This window comes from Populus euphratica, unplaced genomic scaffold (assembly GCF_000495115.2).
Source record: "Populus euphratica unplaced genomic scaffold, PopEup_1.0 scaffold351.1, whole genome shotgun sequence".
Classification (NCBI taxonomy): Eukaryota; Viridiplantae; Streptophyta; class Magnoliopsida; order Malpighiales; family Salicaceae; genus Populus; species Populus euphratica.
Window position 1 is genome coordinate 92,711 of NW_011500242.1, and position 22,315 is coordinate 115,025.

Sequence of the window (22,315 nt, forward strand, 5' to 3'; positions counted from 1 at the left end):
ATATATAGCTTCAAATATGACCCAATTACCGAACAGTGTTCTGGTTTGGATCGCACCGACATCTCTTTTCTAAGTTTGGCCATCTCTTTGCCTTTGCAATTTAAGTTCTTCAAGTCATCAATCAATCCTTTCATTTATGTGATAGGCCTGCATTAAAAATAGACATTTACCACAAATTAAAGGCATCTTATATTATTAGATATATTATTATAAAACATGCTTTAGTTAAGGAGTTATTGATATTTCAAGTGCAAAATGATAATATAAAACCATGATAAAAATTCACTTTTAAGTACTAATCACACCCCCCAACCAGCTTATTACTAGTCCCTAGTAATCAAAGCGTTAAAATAGAAAACAAATTTGCAAATTTCACAAAGCAAGGTATTCATCATTTAACTTCCATTAATCCATCCAGATAAACAAACTCTCATGAAATTTATGTATCTGCTCAATACCTCTTAACAAGATATTAATAAACCTTTCTTTTGTGCTCAATGTATCAACACATAATTATGGGGCTTTTCTTGGAAGAAAACAAAATTTTTGTTCTAATGTTTAAGGTTAACTTCCTTGGGTTGGGATTATTATTTTTGTCTTTTTTTTTTTTAACTCTATATACATATACTTTAAAAACATCATGCATCTTTAACCCATGTAACGAGCTTTCAGCTAATGACTCCCAGACTAGTTGGTCTTAGGGCATTAGGTGTTAAGACACCCCTACGAGCTTAGTAACTCGGGTCGTAGATACTGATATGTAGATAGTGCAATGTTTGATTCCCTTAAGCTTTTCTCCTCAACCCATGTAACAAGCGTTGGGCCAATAGCTCCCAAGTCAGTTGACTTTAGGGTATTAGGTGTTAAAACACCCCTTCGGACTTAATTGCTTAGGTTAGGGAGGCTACGAAACCAAACTTATCTACATTTTTATTATCATCATTTTTTTTCTTTTTTTCTTTTTTTTTTCATATTTTTTTTTCTTAATTATATACAATCCCTTTTATTTATGTGATAGGCCTGCGTGTCCCAATTTTGAGCATTTTCAGCTAACAAGTCTAAGTACTCCATTGCTTCATCAGGGTCTTTATCTTCAAAAGTTCCATTGCAAGCAAAGTATTAAATTAAGGTTTAAGAATACATGTTAAATAAGTATATGAGCAGAATTAAGTGGTAACAATACGAGAGTTTGCAAACCTGAATATTTCAGGAAGTATTATAATAGACCTTGTTAAGAATGGTTACTAAGATGCGTCTCAAAAGTCACTTTAACAAAAGAACTCCTTTACTCTGCCATCCTAGTAACAACAATTATGCATATGCTTTATGAAATGAAAAATAATTTTTTTTTTTATCAACTACTACCCTCTCCCCCCAACCAAAACGAGACATTGTCCTCAATGTTCTAAGGTAGAAAGATAGAGTATAAAAGATATCACCTGAAATAACGAACACTGACAAAACCTGAAACACACTAAAACAAAAATAAGAAATAACAAAACACAATAATAAAACCAAAAGACACAAGTTTTTACAAACAAAAAAAATTCAAATCGCAGTTGTGAATGTGGCTCACATCTTCCCTTGGTTTTACGTCCAAGAACAGCTTAAACGCTCTCAATGGGTCGGGGATAGGCTTCCCATCCAGTTTTCTTAAAAACTGGCAAACAGGGTCTTTTTTAGTCAGATTCCCAAGACTAAGTCAAGTATGTTCTTTATGAAAATGGGTTCATAAGTCATGAATTACACGATGCTTATCTCCACTATGATGAGACTTAAGAGTCAATAGAAGATTATCTAAAGACTCTCTATGTTTTGAAATAAATCCCACCTTCTGACATTTTTCACAGTTTTTGCGGAATGCATCTGACTCCTTGAATATGATGGGCCAGTAAAATTCACTTTGTAAGATTTCTACAATCCTCTTTTTTGATGAGAAATGATCCCCACATGCCTTAGAGTAACAAAATTTAATGAAATTACTTACCTCATTGTCGAGAATGCATTTTTGAAATATTTGATCAGGACAATAATTGAATAAGTAAGGGTCATCCCAATAAAAATTTTGCTCGTTGCTCAAAAATTTTCTTTTGTCTTCAATACTCCAATGAGTTGGCAAAAATCCTGAAGCAAGAAAATTGATATTTTTAGCAAACCAAGGCATTGAATTAAGAGAAAGTAGAGATTCATCAGGAAAGTAATCATCGATTGGTGTGATGTCGGGTGTCGAATCTGTTGTCACTTTTGATAAAAGATTCGCATCAACCTTTTCGATGCCTTTTTCATCCTCGATTTCTTCCTGATTGGTCATGGCATGAGAAAATGGAAGTGCTGGCGGAGAATCAGTCGTTTCTTTGCAATTTTCAGATTCAACCCCTTCCTTTCCCTTAGAAATTGACTCATCATCTTTCTCATAAGGTTCAAGAGAGGGTTTTTCAATAACCTTACCACTGCGTAGAGTAGTGACTGATTTGACTTGATCCATGTGTTGACTTCCATAACTACTTGCATTTGCATTGTATTGCTCCTTGAGATTTTGCTGTGGTTCAAATGGAAACTTACCTTGCTGTTGAAAATTGAGAGCAGATGTGAATTTTGCAAGAGTATCTTTAAAATCTGTTATGCTTTGAGCAAGTTGATTGTTGATTATCTCTTGCTTTTCAATGAATGCATACAAAGTTTCCTCAAAATTTCTTGTAGGAGGTGGAGCATAAGGAGGTGCATATCCATGATAATTTTGGAAACTATAGTGTGCTTGAAACTGTGGTTGTGAAGTTTGTGCATTGTTGTTCTCACTCTTCCAACTGAAATTTGGATGATTTCTCCAACCAGGGTTGTATGTTTGGGAGTATGGGTTGTGGTTGGCCCTTTGGAAACTGTTTAAAGCATGGGCTTGTTCATGGAGACATTCCTTAAAAGAAGGCAAGGTTGGACAATCGTTGGTTGAGTGTTCATTTGTTTCACAGATTTGACACACAATGTTTTCAACAGATTTTAATTGACCACTCTTTTTTAATTCTAGTGCCTCGACTTTTCTAGCTAAAGATGCAAACTTGGCTTGAAGGTCATGATCTTCCCTAAGGTTGTACATACCTCCACTAGATGTATGAGGTTGAGTTTTACTCGGTGCCTCATATGTACCCGCAGTGTCCCAATTTTGAGCATTTTCAGCTAACAAGTCTAAGTACTCCATTGCTTCATCAGGGTCTTTATCTTCAAAAGTTCCATTGCACATCAATTCAACCATTTGCCTATCTTTAGATGTTAACCCTTCATAGAAATGTGAAATCAATCTCCATGTTTCAAAACCATGATGGGGGCAAGTACTAAGCAAATCTCGATACCTATCCCAACATTTGTAAAATGTTTCTCCTGGTTTTTGAGTGAAAGTGGTGATTTGTCTCTTGAAAGAGTTTGTTCTATGAGATGGAAAAAACTTCTTTAAAAATTGTTATTGCATTTCATCCCAAGCACGAATGGATCCTGGTCTTAAATTTTGTAGCCATGTTTTAGCTTTATCTTTTAATGAAAAAGGAAAAAGCTTTAATCTGATGGTGTTCATGCTACAATTTAAGTTATTATATGTGTTGCAGACCTCCTCAAATTCCCTTAAATGCAAGTATGGATTTTCCAATTCTAAACCATGAAAAGAAGGTAACAGTTGAATAATACCTGGTTTAAAATTAAAATGAGATGCATCAGGAGGAAAAACTATGCATGATGGTGCACTTGTTCTTGTGGGATTCATGTGGTCTCTAAGTGTTCTAGCACGGTTATTCTCATTATTCTCATTTTGAAGTGATTGATTATCTTCTTCGGCTATATTTTCTGAAAATGATGAGGATATCCTACAAAGTCTACCACTTGATGTACGTGACCACACTCTCATGCACGTGTAGGAATAGAATAAAAGGAAGAAGAAAACAAAAGAAGAAGAAACAAGAGAAAAGAAACAAAGTTAATATACAAGAAAAGTGAAAAGAAAAAATAAAATAAAAACTATAATTTATACAAGAACTTACCTCCCCGGCAACGGCGCCAAAAACTTGACACGACAAAAAGATTGATGTCTTCTTCCAAGTGCAGGAGTGTCGAAGTAATAAATAACCCGGCAAGACCGGGGTCGAACCACAGGAAGGTTAATTGTACAAATTATAAACGATAATAGTACAACAACAACAACAATAATAATAATAATAATAACAATAATAACAACAATGACAATAACAATAATAACTATAATAATAATAATAATAATAATAATAATAGTAATAGTAATAAAGAAAGAGAAGAAGAAGATGATGATGAGAACTTGGAGATGAAAAATTAATGTAAGGATTAAACAATAATAATAACAAATGTCTAGGTTAGAGGTTCCACTAATGGTATGTCAAACAAATATAGTATAAACTCTTATTATTCAATTGGAAACCACACACAAAGGAGGTTCCAATCATATTATAGATTGTTAACATGATTACATTAGTCATCTTATTCGATTAATGCTAATACTTGTAAATCTCGTCAAGCATTCATGATTATAACTTATGTTAACAACAAATCAAGTTCCTTTCATAGCTCAGGTGTCGGTTATACCATACAGTATGAGCTATGAGAGTGCCAAGCATTTGTTGTACCAAGTGTTATACAACATAAATCAAGATTAGTCATTTAACAAGCAAAGTATTAAAGAGTGAACAAGATAACAAATACAAAACATGTTAGTATCAAACATTAAAGTCCATATTGAGTTTACACTATACTTATTCTTACACCATTAGTGTAACCTTTTCACCTTGACATAACTAACTTAGCTAGACATAATGAAAGAAAGAAAAATAGATAAACAAAATAAGAACATAAAAGTTAACTAAGTAAAGGAAAGGAAATGAAAGGCATAAACTTAATATTAATGAAAGCAAAGCATAAACATTACAAAAAATACAAAGAGACAAAGCAAGAGCATGATCTTGATCTGGAGACCAAGATGCCTAAATGCATGGCAAATGCCTCCTTTTATAGGCCAAAATTGGGAACTATTGATTTGATGACTAATTGATAAGTGGGTGGCCAACTTTTGACTTGGTGACAATCCTTATCTTCTCTTGTCTGCCCAAAACGTCATTGATAACGTCACAATTGGTGCCAGTTGCAAACATGAAAGTTGTATCCAATTGTCTCATCTTTCTTGTGTAAACATTCAGCTCATTTGGACTTCTAGAACTCCAGATAGGGCTAAAATACCGAACAGTGCTCGGGCTGGAAGACAGATTCGGACTTCTTTGTTGTTGCTACAATTTGGACTTGATAATGGCCTTTTTAGATCTTGGGCTCCATATGAAAGTTGTAGACCTATGTCTTACCTTTCCATCCATATAAATTAGACCTAAATCTGAGATCTGTAGCTCCAGATATGACCCAATTACCGAACAGTGTTCCGGTTTGGATTGCACCGACATCTCTTCTCTAAGTTTGACCATCTCTTTATCCATGCAATTTAAGTTCTTCAAGTCATCAATCAATCCTTTTATTTATGTGATAGACCTGCATTAAAAATAGACATTTACCACAAATTATAGGTATCTTATATTATTAGATATATTATTATAAAACATGCTTTGGTTAAGGAGTTATTGATTTAGATACATTATTATAAAACATATTTTAGTTAAGGAGTTATTGATACTTCAAGTGCAAAATGATGATATAAAACCATGATAAAAATGCACTTTTAAGTACTAATCAGCTTTCCTTAGATGACCAATTTATGCGACTCATGGAAGGATCAATCACAAGAATGAAAGATTGTAGTTGGTCAATCAATTATTCAACAGTAGCAGCAAAGATTATGATTTGTCATGTAGAAGATGTTAGAAATTCCTATTCCACAGCATAATCAAGAAAAGACAACAACTTATCTAATAACCATTAACAATAAACAAACCTATGGGTTTATGGTGAATGTGCAGTTGAGCCCAAGAGGAAATATAAAAGATCTCTTTCAATGTGCCTAGACCACCTAGTAAAGCAATAAAGGCATCAACATGGTTAAATATTACATTCATTCAAGCTGACATTATAGAGACCTGAAGTTCCTCTCCAATTGTTTTTCTAATGATGTCCCCTTGTGCTAAAGTTTCGGGGACGACCCCCAAAACTTGACTACCTCCTAAAAATACAACTATTGAAGTATCTCTCATTAACCCAAGACTGCCTCCCCCATACACTGAATGAATCTTTCTCTCATCTAGCAACTGACCAAGATGATTTGCTGATTCTAAAAACTCCTTTTCTTTTCTAGGAGTAGATCCACCAAAAACACAAATACTTTTTATTTGATGACTTGAGGAGCTTGTCATTTCTACACACTTCTATATTTGATAAGAAAGAAGGGAAGGAAGAGTGGGTTTTATAGATGAGAATTTAGAAAGGTGATTAGTACTTAAAAGTGCATTCTCATTAAGGATTTATGTCATCATATTGCACCTGAAGTATCATTAAATTCCCTAACAAAAGCATGTTTTATATTAGCAAGTCTAAAAATATAATATACCTTTAATTCATAGTAAATGTTCATCCTAAATACAGGTCTATCACATAAATAAAAGGATTGATTGATGAGTTTAAGGATTGAAATTGAAAGGATAAAAAGAAGGCCAAACTTAGCAAAGTGTTGCTGGTGCATTCCAAACTCGAACACCGTTCGGTAATTTAATCATATCTAGAGTTGTAGATATCAGATTTAGGTCCATTTCATATCAATGGAAAGGTAATAAATAGACCTACAACTTTTGTAGGGACTCAAAGACTCAATTCTGCCGTTTTCAAGCTCAAATCTTAGCAACAACGAAGACGTCTAAAGTTGTCCTCCAACTTAAATACTATTCGGTTTTTGGCTCATATCTTGAGTTCTAGAAGTCCAAATGAGCTCTGGTTTTTTTTGTTGGAAAGCTGAGACAATTGCCCACAACTTCCACAATTCAGTTGGCTATAATTCTGATGTGAGCAATGATATTTTAGCCATCCAACAATATCAATAATCAGCCCACAATATCAAAAAAACAGCAGTCATTAATGTCAAAAACTAGCCACCAAATCAATGGATGCCCACCAATTCTTCAATCAATCAATAGTTCTGAAACTTAGCCTATAAAAGGAGGCATTGCCCGTGTATTTAGTCATATTAATTTTCAAATCAAAGTTATCTTCTTGCTTTCTCTCTACATCTTTGTAATGTTCAAGTTTTCTTTTATGCTATAGTAATCTCTTGTTTATGCTCTTTCATTTCCTTAACTATACTTAGTTAGCTTATATTATGTTTATGTTTTTATATTGTTTATTTATGTTTTTCTCCTTCTTAATGTTTAGCTAAATTAATTATATCAAGGTGAAAAGGTTTCTCTAATGGTGTTAGAATAGGTATAATATAAACTCAATATGGGCTTTAAATGTTTATATCCAAGAAAGATTGTTATTTAACATGTTTTGTCTTTCTATCTTACTAATTCTTAATACCTTACTTATTAAATAGTTAATTTAGATTTGTGTTGTATAATATTTGGTACATCAAATGCTTGATCCTTCATAGTCTTCGGCCGACATCATTATTATGATAGGAACTTGATTTGTTGTTAACATAAACTAGCAATATGAATGCTTGATGATATTTATAAGTATAGTATTACTTAGATAAGATAATTAATATGATCATGTTAGTAATTTATAATGAGCTAATAACGAGAAATCATCCGATTAGAACCTCCTTTGTGTGTGGTTTCTAGATGAGTAATAAAAAGAGTTTATATTATATTTATTTGAAATACCATTAGTTAATCCTATAACCTTGACATATGTTTTGTTATTGTTTAATCCGTACATCAATATCACATCCCAAAACTTTCTTCAACTCTTTTTCTGTTATTATTCTATTCAACTCTTTTTCTTTATTTGTAATTTATATAATTTACCTCCTTGTGGTTCGACCCTGGTCTTGCTGGGTTATTTTACTTTGACACTCCTGCACTTGGGATAAGATATCAACTCTTTGATCGTGTCAAGTTTTTGGCGCCGTTGCCGGGAAGGTAAGTTATTGTATAAATTAAATATTTTATTTTATTTTATTTTCACTTTTATTTGTTTTTCTAATTGTTGTTTCTTTTTCTTTTTTCTTTTATTTTCTTTTGTATTTGCATGAGAGTTTGAACACGTACATTAAGTGGTAGACTTTCTAGAAAATCATCATTTTCTTTAGAAAACATGGCCGAAGAAGATAACCAATCAATTCATAATGAGAATAATAAAAATAATGAGAATAATCATGTTAGAACACTTAGAGATCATATGAATCCAACAAGAACAAGTGCACCATCATGTATTGTTTTTCCTCTTGATACATCTCATTTTAATTTTAAGCCAGGTATTATTCAGCTTTTACCCACTTTTCATGGCTTAGAATTAGAAAATTCATACTTGCACTTAAGAGAATTTGAAGAAGTTTGTAGCACTTATAATGACTTAAATTGTAGCATGAACACCATCAGATTAAAGCTTTTTTTTCTTTTTTGTTAAAAGATAAAGCTAAAACATGGCTACAAAATATTAGGTCAGGATCCATTCATGCTTGGGATGAAATACAACAACAGTTTTTAAAGAAATTTTTCCCTTCTCATAGAACAAACTCTTTCAAAAGACAAATCACCACTTTTACTCAAATACCTGTCCTCATCATGGTTTTGAAACATCAAGATTTTTTTCATAATTTTATGAAGGGTTAACACCTAAAGATAGGCAAATGATGGAATTGATATGCAATGGAGCTTTTGAAAATAAAGGCCTTGATGAAGCAATGGAGTACCTAGACTTGCTAGTTGAAAATGCTCAAAATTGGGACACCACATGTACTTGTGAAGCACCAGGTAAAACTCAACCTCATACATCTAATGGAGGCATGTATAGCCTTAGGGAAAATCATGACCTCCAAGCCAAATTTGCATCTTTAGCTAAAAAAGTTGAGGCACTACAATTAAAAAAGAGTGGTCAATTAAAATCTATTCAAGAAATTGTGTGTCAAATTTGTGAAACCAATGAACACTCAACCAATGATTGTCCCACGTTGCCTTCTTTTAAAGAATGTCTCCATGAACAAGCCAGTGCTTTAAATAGTTTCCAAAGACCAAGTCATAACCCGTACTTACAAACATACAACCTTGGTTGGAGAAATCACCCAAATTTTAGTTGGAAGAGTGGTAACAATAATGCACAAACTTCATAGCCACCATTTTAAACACAATATAATTTTCAAAATTCTCATGGATATGCACCTCCTTATATTCCCCCTCCTAGAAGAAATCTTGAGGAAACATTACATGCATTCATTGAAAAGCAAGAGACAATCAACTCTCAAAATGCTTAAACCATGACTGATTTGAAAGATACTCTTGCAAAGTTCACATCCGCTCTTAGTTTTCAAGAGAAAGGTAAGTTTCCATCTCAACCCCAGCAAAATCCCAAAGGGCAATACAATTCAAGTACAAGCAGTTCTGGAAGCCAACATCTAGATCAAGTCAAATCAGTCACTACTTTGCGCAGTGGTAAGGTTATTAAAAAACCTATTCTTGAACCCTATGAGAAAGAAGATGAGTTAGTCTCCAAGGGTAAGGAAATGGTTGAACCTGATCATTGCAAGGAAGAGACTAATTTCCCACCAGCACTTCCATTTCCTCATGCCATGACCAAACAAAGGAAAGTCAATCACAATTCTGAAATCTTTGAAACTTTCAAACAGGTAAGGATTAATATACCTTTGCTAGATGCTATTAAACAAGTACCATCTTATGCTAAATTTTTGAAAGATCTATGCACTATAAAGAGAAAATTGAATGTGAAAAAGAAAGCCTTCTTAGCCGAACAAGTAAGTGCTATTCTTCAGAACAATAATGCTTTGAAATATAAAGACCTTGGTTATCCTACAATTTCTTACTTTATTGGAGAACATAAAATTGACAGAGCTTTACTTGATCTTGAAGCTAGTGTGAATTTACTTCCATACTTGGTTTTTCAAAGTCTCAATCTAGGTGAGTTAAAACCTACTTCTGTAACTCTTTTACTTACTGATAGATCTACAAAAATGCCTAGAGGAATAGTTCAAGATGTGTTAGTACAAGTTGATAAATTCATCTTTCCTGTGGATTTTATTGTCTTGGATACACAACCTGTTGAAGCATGCAATTCAATTCCTGTTATTTTAGGACGTCCATTTCTTACAACTTCTAATGTATTGATTAATTATAGGAATGGAGTGATGAAGTTATCTTTTGGAAACATGACATTAAAAATGAATGTTTTTAACATTTGCAAGCAACCTGGAGATGATAATGATTTACAGGAAGTAGATTTTATTGAAAAAATAATTTATGATCAATTTGAAAATTCTTCCAATGAAACTGAGTTTAATGAATCTGAAGATTTGCAAATGGTTTATTTTCAGAAAGAATCAAAGGCAAATATTTGGAGACCAAAAATTGAGGAATTGCCACCACGATCAATTGGGTCCATACCTTCAAGTGTTCAACCACCAAAACCTGATTTGAAACCATTGCCATATAATCTCAAATACTCATTTTTGGGAGAAAATGAAACTTTTCCGGTAATAATTTCTTCCAAACTTAATGTTTATCAAGAAGGTAAGTTATTACAAACTCTTAAAATGCACAAAAATGCATTAGGATGGACCATAGCTGACATAAAAGGAATTAGTCCTTTGATTTGCACACATAAGATTTATTTGGAGGAAAATACTAAACCCTCTAGAGAAATGCAACGAAGGCTTAATCCTAATATGAAAGAAGTAGTGAGGAATGAAGTCATTAAACTTCTAGATAATGGAATCATTTATCCTATTTCTGATAGCAAATGGGTAAATCCTACCCAAGTTGTACCTAAAAAGTCTAGAGTTACTGTGATAACAAATGAGAAAAATGAGTTAATTCCAACGAGAACTATTACTGGTTGGCGCATGTGCATTAACTATAGGAAACTTAATTCAATGACTAGAAAAGATCACTTTCCTTTACCTTTCATGGATCAAATTCTAGAAAGAGTTGCAAGTCATGAATTTTATTGTTTTCTAGATGGTTATTTAGGTTACAACCAAATTCAAATTGCATTTGAAGATCAAGAGAAAACTACTTTCACATGTCCATTTGGTACATTTGCATATCGAAGGATGCCTTTTGGATTATGTAATGCACCAGCCACGTTTCAAAGATGCATGCTTAGCATATTCAGTGATATGGTTGAACGCTTTCTTGAGATATTTATGGATGATTTTTCTATTTTTGGTGATTCATTTGATAATTGTTTAACTAATTTGGAAAAGGTTTTGAACAGGTGTGAAGAGAAGAATCTTGTGCTGAATTGGGAAAAATATCATTTTATGGTAACAAACGACATTGTACTTGATCACATTGTTTCATCAATAGGAATTGAGGTTGATAAATCTAAAATTGAGTTAATTGCCAACTTGCCAACACTAAAATCTGTTAAAAATGTTAGATCATTTTTAGGACATGCTGGTTTTTATATAAGGTTTATCAAAGATTTTAGTATAATATCTAAGCCATTGTGTAACTTTCTAACAAAGGATAATGTTTTTGAATGGACTGAATATTGTGAAAAAGCCTTTGTTAAACTTAAAAACTTGCTTACATTTGCTCCTGTTATTCAACCTCCTGATTGGTCATTACATTTTGAAATAATGTGTGATGCTAGTGATTATGCCGTGGGTGCTGTTTTAGGATAAAGAAAAGATAAGAAACCCTATGTAATTTACTATGCAAGCAAAACTTTAAATAGTGCTTAAATAAATTACACAACCACTTAAAAAGAATTACTTGCTGTAGTATTTGCATGTGAAAAATTCAGATCTTATCTTGTTGGCTCACCTGTTATTGTTTTTACCGATCAAGCAGCGTTGAAATATCTTCTTTCTAAGAAGGATTATAAAGTTAGATTGGTGCGGTGGATTTTGTTACTTCAAGAATTCGATATCACAATCAAGGATAAGAAAGGCACAAAAAATGTTGTCGTGGATCATTTGTCAAGATTGATAACTGATTTGAAATCTGACATCACACCAATCGATGACTACTTTCCTGATGAATCTTTACTTTCTGTCACTGTAATGCCTTGGTTTGCTAATATTGTTAATTTTCTTATTTTAGGACATTTGCCAACGCATTGGGTCACCCAAGACAAAAGAAAGTTCTTGAACGAAGTGAAGAACTTTTATTAGGATGACTCTTATTTATTCAAATATGGTCCTGATCAAATATTTCGAAGATGCATTCTCGACAATGAGGTAAGTAACGTCATCAAATTTTGTCATTCTAAGGCATGTGGGGGTCATTTTTCATCAAAAAAGACAGCCGGAAAAATCTTACAATGTGGATTTTATTGGCCCACCATGTTCAAACACACACATGCATTCTACAAATCTTGTGAAAATTGTCAAAAGTTAGGATCTCTTTCAAAACATCACATGATGCCTTTAAGTACTATTCTTGTCATTGAAATTTTTGAATGTTGGGGTATAGATTTTATGGGTCCATTTCCTCCATCATTTGGTTTTGTGTACATATTAGTCACAGTAGACTATGTTTCAAAATGGATAGAAGCAATTCCAAGTCGTAACAACAATTATAAAATAGTCATTAAGTTTTTGAAAGAAAACATTTTGAGTCGATTTGGAATCCCTCGGGCCATGATAAGTGATGGTGGAACACATTTCTGTAACAAGCCATTTGAGTCTTTAATGAAGAAATATGAAATCACACACAAAGTTGCCACCCCTAATCACCCCTAGACAAATGGACAAGTAGAACTTGCTAATAGGGAGATCAAACAAATCTTGGAAAAAACAGTGAACCCTAATCGAAAGGACTGGTCTTTAAGACTTAATGATGCACTTTGGGCCTATCGAATTGCTTTTAAAACATCATTAGGTATGTCACCTTATAGGTTGGTTTATGGAAAACCTTGTCATTTGCCTGTGGAACTTGAATACAAAGCTTATTGGGCTATTAAAGCTTTCAATTCAAACCTGGATGATGCTAGTCAACTGCGTAAGTTACAAAAAAATGAGCTTGAAGAAATAAGAAATGATGCATATGAGAATTCAAAAATTCATAAAGCAAGAATCAAAGACTTTCATGATAAAAGAATCTTGAGAAAAACATTTGATGTTGGTCAAAACATTTTGCTTTATAATTCTCGACTCCATTTATTTCTTGGAAAGCTAAGATCAAGATGGAGCTGTCCATTTGTTGTGAAACATGTATATCCTTATGGGGCCTTTGACATTGAGAATCTAAAGAATGGTAATGTTTTCAAGGTCAATGGACATTATTTGAAAGCTTACTTTGATAATTTTCTTATGAAAATGAATCCATTGGTTTGAATGATCCTGTATATCAAGGTTGATTATTTTGTTTTTCTCATATTTTTGTTTCTTTTTTGTGTGACTTTTGTTTTGCTAGTCTTTCTCCAACCTCGGTCAAATGGCAGATAACAGTACTCCGTGACTCTTAAGTCGGTTCTTTCAATTTCCCATGATAATTGGTATCTCTGTATATATTTATTCAATTCCTTGTTCCTTCTCTTTTCTTTACATCTCTTCTCCACTTCTCTTTAAAAACAAAACAAAAATGGACACCACTTTTGAAAAATTGAAAAAGTATTTTCCTGCTCTGCCTTAGAATGCGATTATAAAAATTTACCATGCTAGGTGTGAAAGATTGAGGTTGTTAATGAACCATGAAATTCCTGAAGATATTCGCTGGATAATTGAAGCAAAGATCTGATTATCAGGTGAGTCTTCCAACTCTTTTATTTCATACATGCCTGGGACAGGTAAAAACACTTTTGCAAAGAAACGTCGTGCAAAATGACTAAAAGTCTGTCACCGATGTGCCAGATGGACTTGTAATACAAAATGACATTCTTTAGGAATGGTATCTATAAACCGTGAAGATAAAATATAATTCATTAAGGATGGCTTGAGTAAGGAGTCTTTAGATAATCTTCTATTAACTCTTGAGACGCATCCTAGTGGAGATGTGCATAATGCAATTCATGATTTATAGCCTCATTTTCATAAAGAACATGATCGACTTAGTCTTGGAAATCTGACTGAAAAAGACCCTATTTGCCAGTTAAAGATAACAACTAAGGGAAAGGGATTGTATATAATTAAAAAAACATGAAAAGAAAAAGAAAAATAAAAAATAAAAAAATGATGATAATTAAAATATAGATAAGTTTGGTTTCGTAGCCTCCCTAACTTAAGCAATTAAGCCCGAATGGCTGTTTTAACACCTAATACCCTAAAGTCAACTAACTTAGGAGCTATTGGCCCACTACTTGTTATATGGGTTGAGGAGAAAAGCTTAAGGGAATCAAACATTGCACTATCTACATATCAGTATCTGCGACCCGAGTTACTAAGCTCGTTGGGGTGTCTTAACACCTAATGCCCTAAAACCAACTAGTCTAGGAGTCATTAGCTGAAAGCTCGTTACATGGGTTAAAGATGCATGATGTTTTTAAATTATATGTATATATATTTTTTTAAAAAGACAAAAATAATAATCCCAACTCAAGAAAGTTAACCTTAAACATTACAACAAAAAATTTGTTTTGTTCTAAAAAAAAGCCCCATAATTATGTGTTGATACATTGAGCACAAAAGAAAGGTTTATTAATATCTTGTTAAGAGGTATTGAGCAGATATATAAATTTAATGAGAGTTTGTTTATCTGGATAGATTAATGGAAGTTAAGCTGGAAATCGAAGAAAGAATGAAGCAGGTGTCGGTTATACCATACAAATTGTAGCAACAACAAAGAAGCCCGAATCTGTCTTCCAGCCCACAAATTTGTTTTCTATTTTAACGCTTTGATTACTAGGGACTAGTAATAAGCTGGTTGGGGGGTGTGATTAGTACTTAAAATTGCATTTTTATCATGGTTTTATATCATCATTTTGCACTTGAAGTATCAATAACTCCTTAACTAAAATATGTTTTATAATAATGTATCTAATAATATAAGATACCTATAATTTGTGGTAAATGTCTATGCATATTTTATAATAATATATCTAATAATATAAGATACCTTTAATTTATGGTAAATGTTCATTTTAAATGTAGGCCTATCACATAAATGAAAGGATTGATTGATGACTTTAAGAACTTAAATTGCAAGGATAAAGAGATGACCAAACCTAGAAAAGAGATGTCGGTGCAATCCAAACCGGAATACTATTCTGTAATTGGGTCATATCTGGAGCTATATATCTCAGATTTAGGTCCAATTTATATGGATGGAAAGGTAAGACATAGGCTTATAACTTTCATATGGAGCCCAAGATCTAAAAAGGCCATTATCACGTCCAAATTGTAGCAACAACAAAAAAGCCCGAATCTGTCTTCCAGCCCGAGCACTGTTCAGTATTTTAGCTATATCTGGAGTTCTAGAAGTCCAAATGAGCTGAATTGTTTACACAAGAAAGCTGAGATAATTGTCTATAACTTTCATGTTTTCAACTAGCTCCAATTTTGACGTTATCAATGACGTATTGGGCAGACAAGAGAAGATAAGGATTGTCACCAAGTCAAGAGTTGGCCACCCACTTATCAATTAGTCATCAAATCAATAGTTCTCAATTTTAGCCTATAAAAGGAGGCATTTTCCATGCATTTAGACATCTTGGTTTCCAGATCAAGATCATGCTCTTCCTTTCTCTCTTTGTATTTTTTGTAATGTTTATGCTTTGCTTTCATTAATATTAAGTTTATGCCTTTCATTTCTTTTCCTTTATTTAGTTAACTTTTATGTTCTTATTTTGTTTATCTATTTTTCTTTCTTTCATTATGTCTAGCTAAGTTAATTATGTCAAGGTGAAAAGGTTACACTAATGGTGTAAGAATAAGTATAACGTAAACTTAATATGGATTTTAATGTTTGATACTAACGTGTTTTCTATTTGTTATCTTGTTCACTCTTTAATACTTTGCTTGTTAAATAACTAATCTTGATTTATGTTGTATAACACTTGGTACAACAAATGCTTGGCACTTTCATAGTTCATATTGTATGGTATAACCGACACCTAAGCTATGAAAGGAACTTGATTTGTTGTTAACATAAGTTATAATCATGAATGCTTGACGAGATTTACAAGTATTAGCATTAATCGAATAAGATGACTAATATAACCATGTTACCAATCTATAATTTGATTAGAACCTCCTTTATATGTGGTTTCCAATTGAATAATAAGAGTTTATATTATACTTGTTTGACATACCATTAGTGGAATCTCTAACCTTGACATTTGTTATTATCATTGTTTAATCATTACATTAATATTCCATCTCAAAGTTCTCATCATCATCTTCTTCTTCTCCTTCTTTTTCTTTATTATTATTATTGTTGTTGTTGTTGTTGTTATTGTTGTTGTTTATAATTTGTACAATTAACCTCCTTGTGGTTCGACCTCGGTCTCGCTGGGTTATTTATTACTTCAACACTCCTGCACTTGGGAGAAGACATCAACCTTTTCGTCGTGTCAATTGAATAAGAGGTAAGATCAACCCTAGAACAAAGCAAGTTAAGAAGAATTTAGGCAAGAAAGAAAATTTTGAAATGAGAGAATTCAAAAACTTAACTACTGATTCTAAGTTTGGTTGATGAAGTGTAGTATTTTACTTCATGTTTACCCTTATTTATTAAGATGAGTATTATAAATGCTCTTATTGTTTTAATTGATAAGAGAAATTATAGAATATTTGTTCATTATATAAGTAATTATATAAGTAGTAAAATATGGGGTAGAGAGTGGAACATGATTATATTTCTTCTTTATTCAATTAATAATTAATGGCACTTGAGTTTCCATTATTTGTTTTTATGATAACTTGTTAGATAAAACTAAAGAAAACCTCTAACTTGTCTTTCCTTGATCAAAAGATCATTGTTAAAAAAAATAAAAAATTGAGACCTTAAATATTTTTTTGTTAAATCTTCATATTAAGAAGGCATATAAGTTAGAATTTTAATAGAATAAGTTAAAATCTTAACAATAATTGAATAAGACATAGGAGGTTCACTTCTCATCATTTTATTTATTTATCATGTTTATTAATGAATTTTATCAATCAAACAACCTAATTTCTAAAATCCTTAGTTAAAGGTGAGAAGATAATCTTAATTTATTAGATAATAGTAAAGAGGTATATATGAGCACAATTAAAAAATAAAACTTATGTTTAAAATAAATGAAGATTAAAAACTACTGAGGGATGGATTAAGTCATAAAAAAACATATTCAAGAATCACAAGTTTCAATTTACATCTTTTAATAAATAATGTTGCTTTAAAAGAATAAGATTCCTAGCTACACGAGAAGACATACTAATAGAACTATATATAGACAAGGGTTCTAGAGAATGAATGAAATCATGATAATCATTATCTCTTTCAAAAAAAAGTATTTTATTTAGCAAGTACTATTACTTTTCCTAGTAACATGAATTAGAGTTTTTTTTTTATATATCTTATGAACATAATTAATTTTTAAAGCTGAAAGAGTTAAAAAAAAATTAAAAGATAATAATAATAACTTCAAAGTTTGGAATTTTTTTGAATGAATTGATTTTATTATTAAAGGAGGCAACTGAGCCCTTATAAAAGAAAAAAAAGTTCAAATAATTTTCTTAAATATTTATTTGAATAGAAGTTGATTTAGTGTTAAAAGAATCATAACTATTTTTTTTACAAGAAGACCTCATTCTTTTGGACTTTATAAAACTTCTACAATGAGTATTGATTATAATTTTTTTATATCACTTGTAAGTAATCAAATAATGGATATAAGTAAATCAGATCAAAGAAATAAAAGAGACAAAAAAAAATTAAAATAAAAAAATAATGTCCTTTTAAACTTACTTTGTAAAGGGCACTATAGATATCATTGGTGGTTCTTTCAAGTCTTTTATAAAGTCCACGTCTTAGAAGGACTAACCTATGGAATCCTTCTTTCCATATGCTTTAAGTTTGATAGGAGATAGATAGCATTATAAGTATGATTTGGAACTTGTGTGCAGTTGACAAGGGGATTTTAACATAATATAAATTGCCTAGTAAAGAGGTTTGGAAAATATAGTTCTATCATAAATTAGTTATTCATGAAAATATGAATTTTTTAACATACAGTATAACTTTTTGATATAATAAATTCTTCATTTCTAACTCATTCTTTAGTATGTAGACTTTGTACCAATCAAGTCCAAATTTTCTTTCATGAAATGGGATTTGAGTACGAATAAGCAAATATGATCAGAGCAAATTTTTATTCTTTTTTCTTTAAGGTAGTAATAGAATGATTAAAATTATATTTATAAGCTTATTAATCGTTATTATGATATATTTTTTATTTAAAAATATATTAAAATATTTTTTAAAAACATTTTAGACATCAACACTAAAAAAATCAATTTATAATTATTTTTCATTTTTGTTTAATGAATTAATGTTTATAACTTTGATTTTTCATCTAATATTTACTATTTTAATCACAAAACTTGTAATATTATTTTTAAGGCCTGTTTGTTTGTTGAAAAATAATTTTTTTTGAAAAATATTTTTTATTTAAATTTTTTAGAAAAATATTTTTTAAAAAAATCAAGTTAAATTTTTCTTTGATTGTGAAGTGTTTTTTTTTTTAACAAATTTTTTAATAATAAATAAATATAAAAAAATTTAAAAAATTATTTTTTAAAAATTATTTTCAAGAAAACAAATATGTTTTTAATAAATAATGTGAAATAATACTGCAACTGTATAGTTTTTGTGAATATGATGAAATAAAAACAGATTGAGATTGGAAATATTAAAAAAAAATGGTTAAACTTAACTGTAAAATTATACTCATCCATATTTAATTTTAGCTTATCAAATTCATCATTGAGACATGAATAAATAAATAATCGGATAATTTAATAAACATGAGCAGCGCCGCTGGCTGAAAAAAGCCCGGGACCACCCGTTTTTCCAAGACCCGGACTCTCTGGCTCTCTTGCAATAGAAGTCATAATGTGCCACGTGTTCATCCATTCCACATGTGGCGTCAAAACTCTCTCCTTTCCCTTCAGGCCGTTACCTTCATTTTCCTCCAGATTCCCTATCCTTCCTCTCTCTTGAATCTTTTTCCTTTCCTCCTCTGTTTCTGATTCTTCAAATTCTAATGGCAGAAACCTCTGCTCTTTGTTTCTCCCCCTTCTCTTCCCTCCCTTCTAACATTTATCGTTCCAGAGAACCCAATTCATCTCTCTCCTTTGCCTCTCCTTTTAAATCCTCTGCTTCGCACTCTCGCTCCTCTCGCTCAATTCGATTCACTTGTAAAGCTTCAGACTCTGGCAACTTCCTCGGCGATGAATCTCTTGGTTTCTTTCCTTGGTCCGATGGCGACAACGGTACACATGTCTTTTGTTCTTCATCTTACTGTTTTATTATCTTAAAGAAAGTTACGTGATTTCGGCTGTAAATCTTTAATTACCAAATTAGAATGTGGCCCATTTAGTTCCAGTTTATAAAATCACCATAAAGTATGGGACTTTGTATTTTATTTTCTTGGAATTAGAAAATAAAATTAAGGGTTATGTTCTTCGAGTTTTAATACGATTTAAAGATACTGAATTCTTATTATATTTGTGTAAGAAAGACTCTATTTTTCTTTCTTGGTTTCATGAGACGAAGCCAAATGGGGTTGTTCTTGCATTTTGTTTTCAGATATTGAATGGGTTCAGGAAGAAAGAATCACGCTTTTCACAACTGATGGGCTCGTTCAGATTGGAGGCTCTGTAGTTCCTCGACTTGTCGCTTCTTCCAACGTATGCCGTTTTGATTTTGTTTGTGTCATTTTCTTTTCTTTTCTTCTAATTGAGATAACATTGGTTAAATGCTGCTCATTTACTTGTCTGCATGAATGTAATATGTGTATATTGTTTGCTACTTTCTGCACATAATTGAATGTAAGTATCTGATTTTTCCAATGGACTTAAACAGAGGAAGCGAGGGAAATCAAAAACTTCTCAGAGAGTTCAACGTTTTCAAGAGAGTGATTACATGGATCCAAATCAAGGCTTATGCTTGGGTGCACTCTTTGATATTGCAGCAACTAATGTAAGTAATTTTTTGACCCATTGTTTTAGGGTCTTCTTTAAAATCTGTAGCCCTGATATCTTTTTTTTTTTTTTTTATTTATATGAGATGTGGTCATATTAGGGACTTGATACGGGGAGAAGGCTTTGTATCTTTGGGTTCTGCCGATCGATTGAGATGTTGAGTGATGTTGTAGAAGACACTGTTTTGGAGCATGGTGGGGAGGTAATGACTAAATTAATCTAGCATTTCAATGGTATATTTTGATGTTGAGAGTGCAATCTTCATCTAATCCTGTTAACTTCATTTGGTTTATTTGATCATACTCAAAGCAAGGAGAAAAATAAATTAGATGTTTACGGTTAATTTATTTCATGCTTTCTCTTCCAGCGACGGCTCCAGTGTTGCCTTACAAAGTAGGGACTTTATATATATATTTATAGCTTTTTTCTCCCAAATTCACGGGAGAGTGTTTTAATTTTTTTTTTATTTGCATGCTTAGTGCTGATTGGGTGTTATTCACATCAGTTTTTTAGTCCACCGAGGAAAGTCACATTGTGTTTTGAGAATTGTACTAGACTTGAAGTTGAAGTTCCCGTTTGACTTCAATTTGCTTTTCATGAAAATTTATTATTATTTTTGTTTAAAATTATATTTTTTAATGTTTTTAGATTGATTTGATATCTTGATATTAAAGATAAATTTAAAAAAAAAAATTTGATACATTTTTAAATATAAAGTATTTTAAAAAATAATTGTTATCATATTTCCCAACACTTTTAAAAGAAAAAAATAGACAACTACCCTTCTATTGGCCTACTAATTGTTGGCTCTAGACTTGATATATACGAAGTTGACAATATTAGGATTCATTATATTTAGCTGAATGCCAATATCATATTAAGTTTTGTGTGAATGTTAAACTAATTTGAGCATGTTTTGCGCGGGTCATTTGGAGTTTCTGCGAGTGGGTTGCAGGATGATGCAACAGGTAATGGGGATCTAATTCAATATAGGAGAAGTGTTTTTGTGTATTCCCTAAGCAGCATAGTCATCCTTTAATACTTATCAATCTATTTCAGATACACATAGGGCTAGTGTTTAGCTGAACGGGAACTATTCTCAATCATGGTTTGACAAACTCCCTTCTTTTTAAAATTCCGGTCATATCTACCTCTGCAAAGGACTATCTTTTAATTTTTTATTTGTCTGACATCTTTGTTGCCTTGCTTTTATTTGTATAGCCATAATTTAATAGGATTCCTATCCCTGGAGTTTGTATGTGTGGATTGGCTATATCTGAAAATGCACATGAATCTTCACTTTTCAGGTTGTGACAGCAGAGAAGGCCATCAAAGGTGGATTGCACGAAAAGCTAACAATGACGGTGGCAGTGCCATATCTTTGGGGGGTTCCACCTGCTTCCGAAACACTCCGTCTTGCTGTGCGGAGTGGTGGAGGGATTGTAGAGAAGGTTTATTGGCAATGGGATTTTTTGTAAACAAAGAATGGACCAATGTCCATTCTGTACATAAACTAAAAGAATTGTCTTATGTAAAAAAAAATCGATTGTCGTTGTATTCATGCTCAATGTGAGCTTCATGTTCATATCTAATTGATTATTTGAGACTGCCCTGTACCATTGGCAGTGCCACGTTCCAAACCTTGTTTTCTATATCGGAGTCAATGACAGTACCCAAGACGCTAATGATAATCTTCTGAACCACTGGTTTTTCTATTTAGTTGCTAGTTTGGAGCTAATTATCCTGGTGGCGCGTTTCCAGTTACTCCAGTTGTTCTGGATCAGTGATCTGGCAAATTTCTTAAGATTCGTTTAAAGTGGTGGAGCCAGCGGTTCCTGCCAAATCATATAGGCTCTGTATTTCTTATCTCCCTGCTTTAATATTTTATATAGTAATTAATATAGTTTGGTTTACAATAAAGGGTGATTTGCTTCAACAATTAGATAGAGATTTGCCTCAAACATATAATAAATATATTTATAAACTAGTAAGATAAATCTAGATCTAAATTGAGATCTAGTTGTGACATTACGTAAAAAAAAATTATAATTTTTTATTTGATTATTGAAT

General features: G+C 31.9%; 1 protein-coding gene across 2 annotated transcripts; it reads left to right on the plus strand.

Annotated features, from left to right (window-relative positions):
- The first annotated feature begins 19,128 nt into the window (after window positions 1-19,128).
- On the plus strand, window positions 19,129-21,964 carry LOC105112579 (D-tagatose-1,6-bisphosphate aldolase subunit). Of its 2 annotated transcripts, XM_011008314.1 has the most exons (6): window positions 19,129-19,534; window positions 19,851-19,951; window positions 20,127-20,243; window positions 20,346-20,447; window positions 21,166-21,213; window positions 21,305-21,539. In XM_011008314.1, the coding sequence occupies exons 1-6, from the start codon at window positions 19,306-19,308 to the stop codon at window positions 21,329-21,331; spliced, it is 624 nt and encodes a 207-aa protein (XP_011006616.1). In that variant the 5' UTR covers window positions 19,129-19,305; the 3' UTR covers window positions 21,332-21,539. The 2 variants fall into 2 exon arrangements, with proteins under 2 accessions (XP_011006616.1, XP_011006615.1); XM_011008313.1 differs by lacking the exons at window positions 21,166-21,213; window positions 21,305-21,539 and adding an exon at window positions 21,553-21,964 and having other exon boundaries at window positions 19,139-19,534.
- The last annotated feature ends 351 nt before the right edge of the window (window positions 21,965-22,315 follow it).

Bases quoted from the DNA above. Each gene is read 5' to 3' on its own strand.
- LOC105112579 (XM_011008313.1), top strand. From the start codon at position 19,306: ATGGCAGAAACCTCTGCTCTTTGTTTCTCCCCCTTCTCTTCCCTCCCT. The intron at 19,952-20,126 runs GTATGCCGTTTT...GGACTTAAACAG, and splicing joins GACTTGTCGCTTCTTCCAAC to AGGAAGCGAGGGAAATCAAA. The intron at 20,448-21,552 runs GTAATGACTAAA...TTCACTTTTCAG, and splicing joins TTTTGGAGCATGGTGGGGAG to GTTGTGACAGCAGAGAAGGC.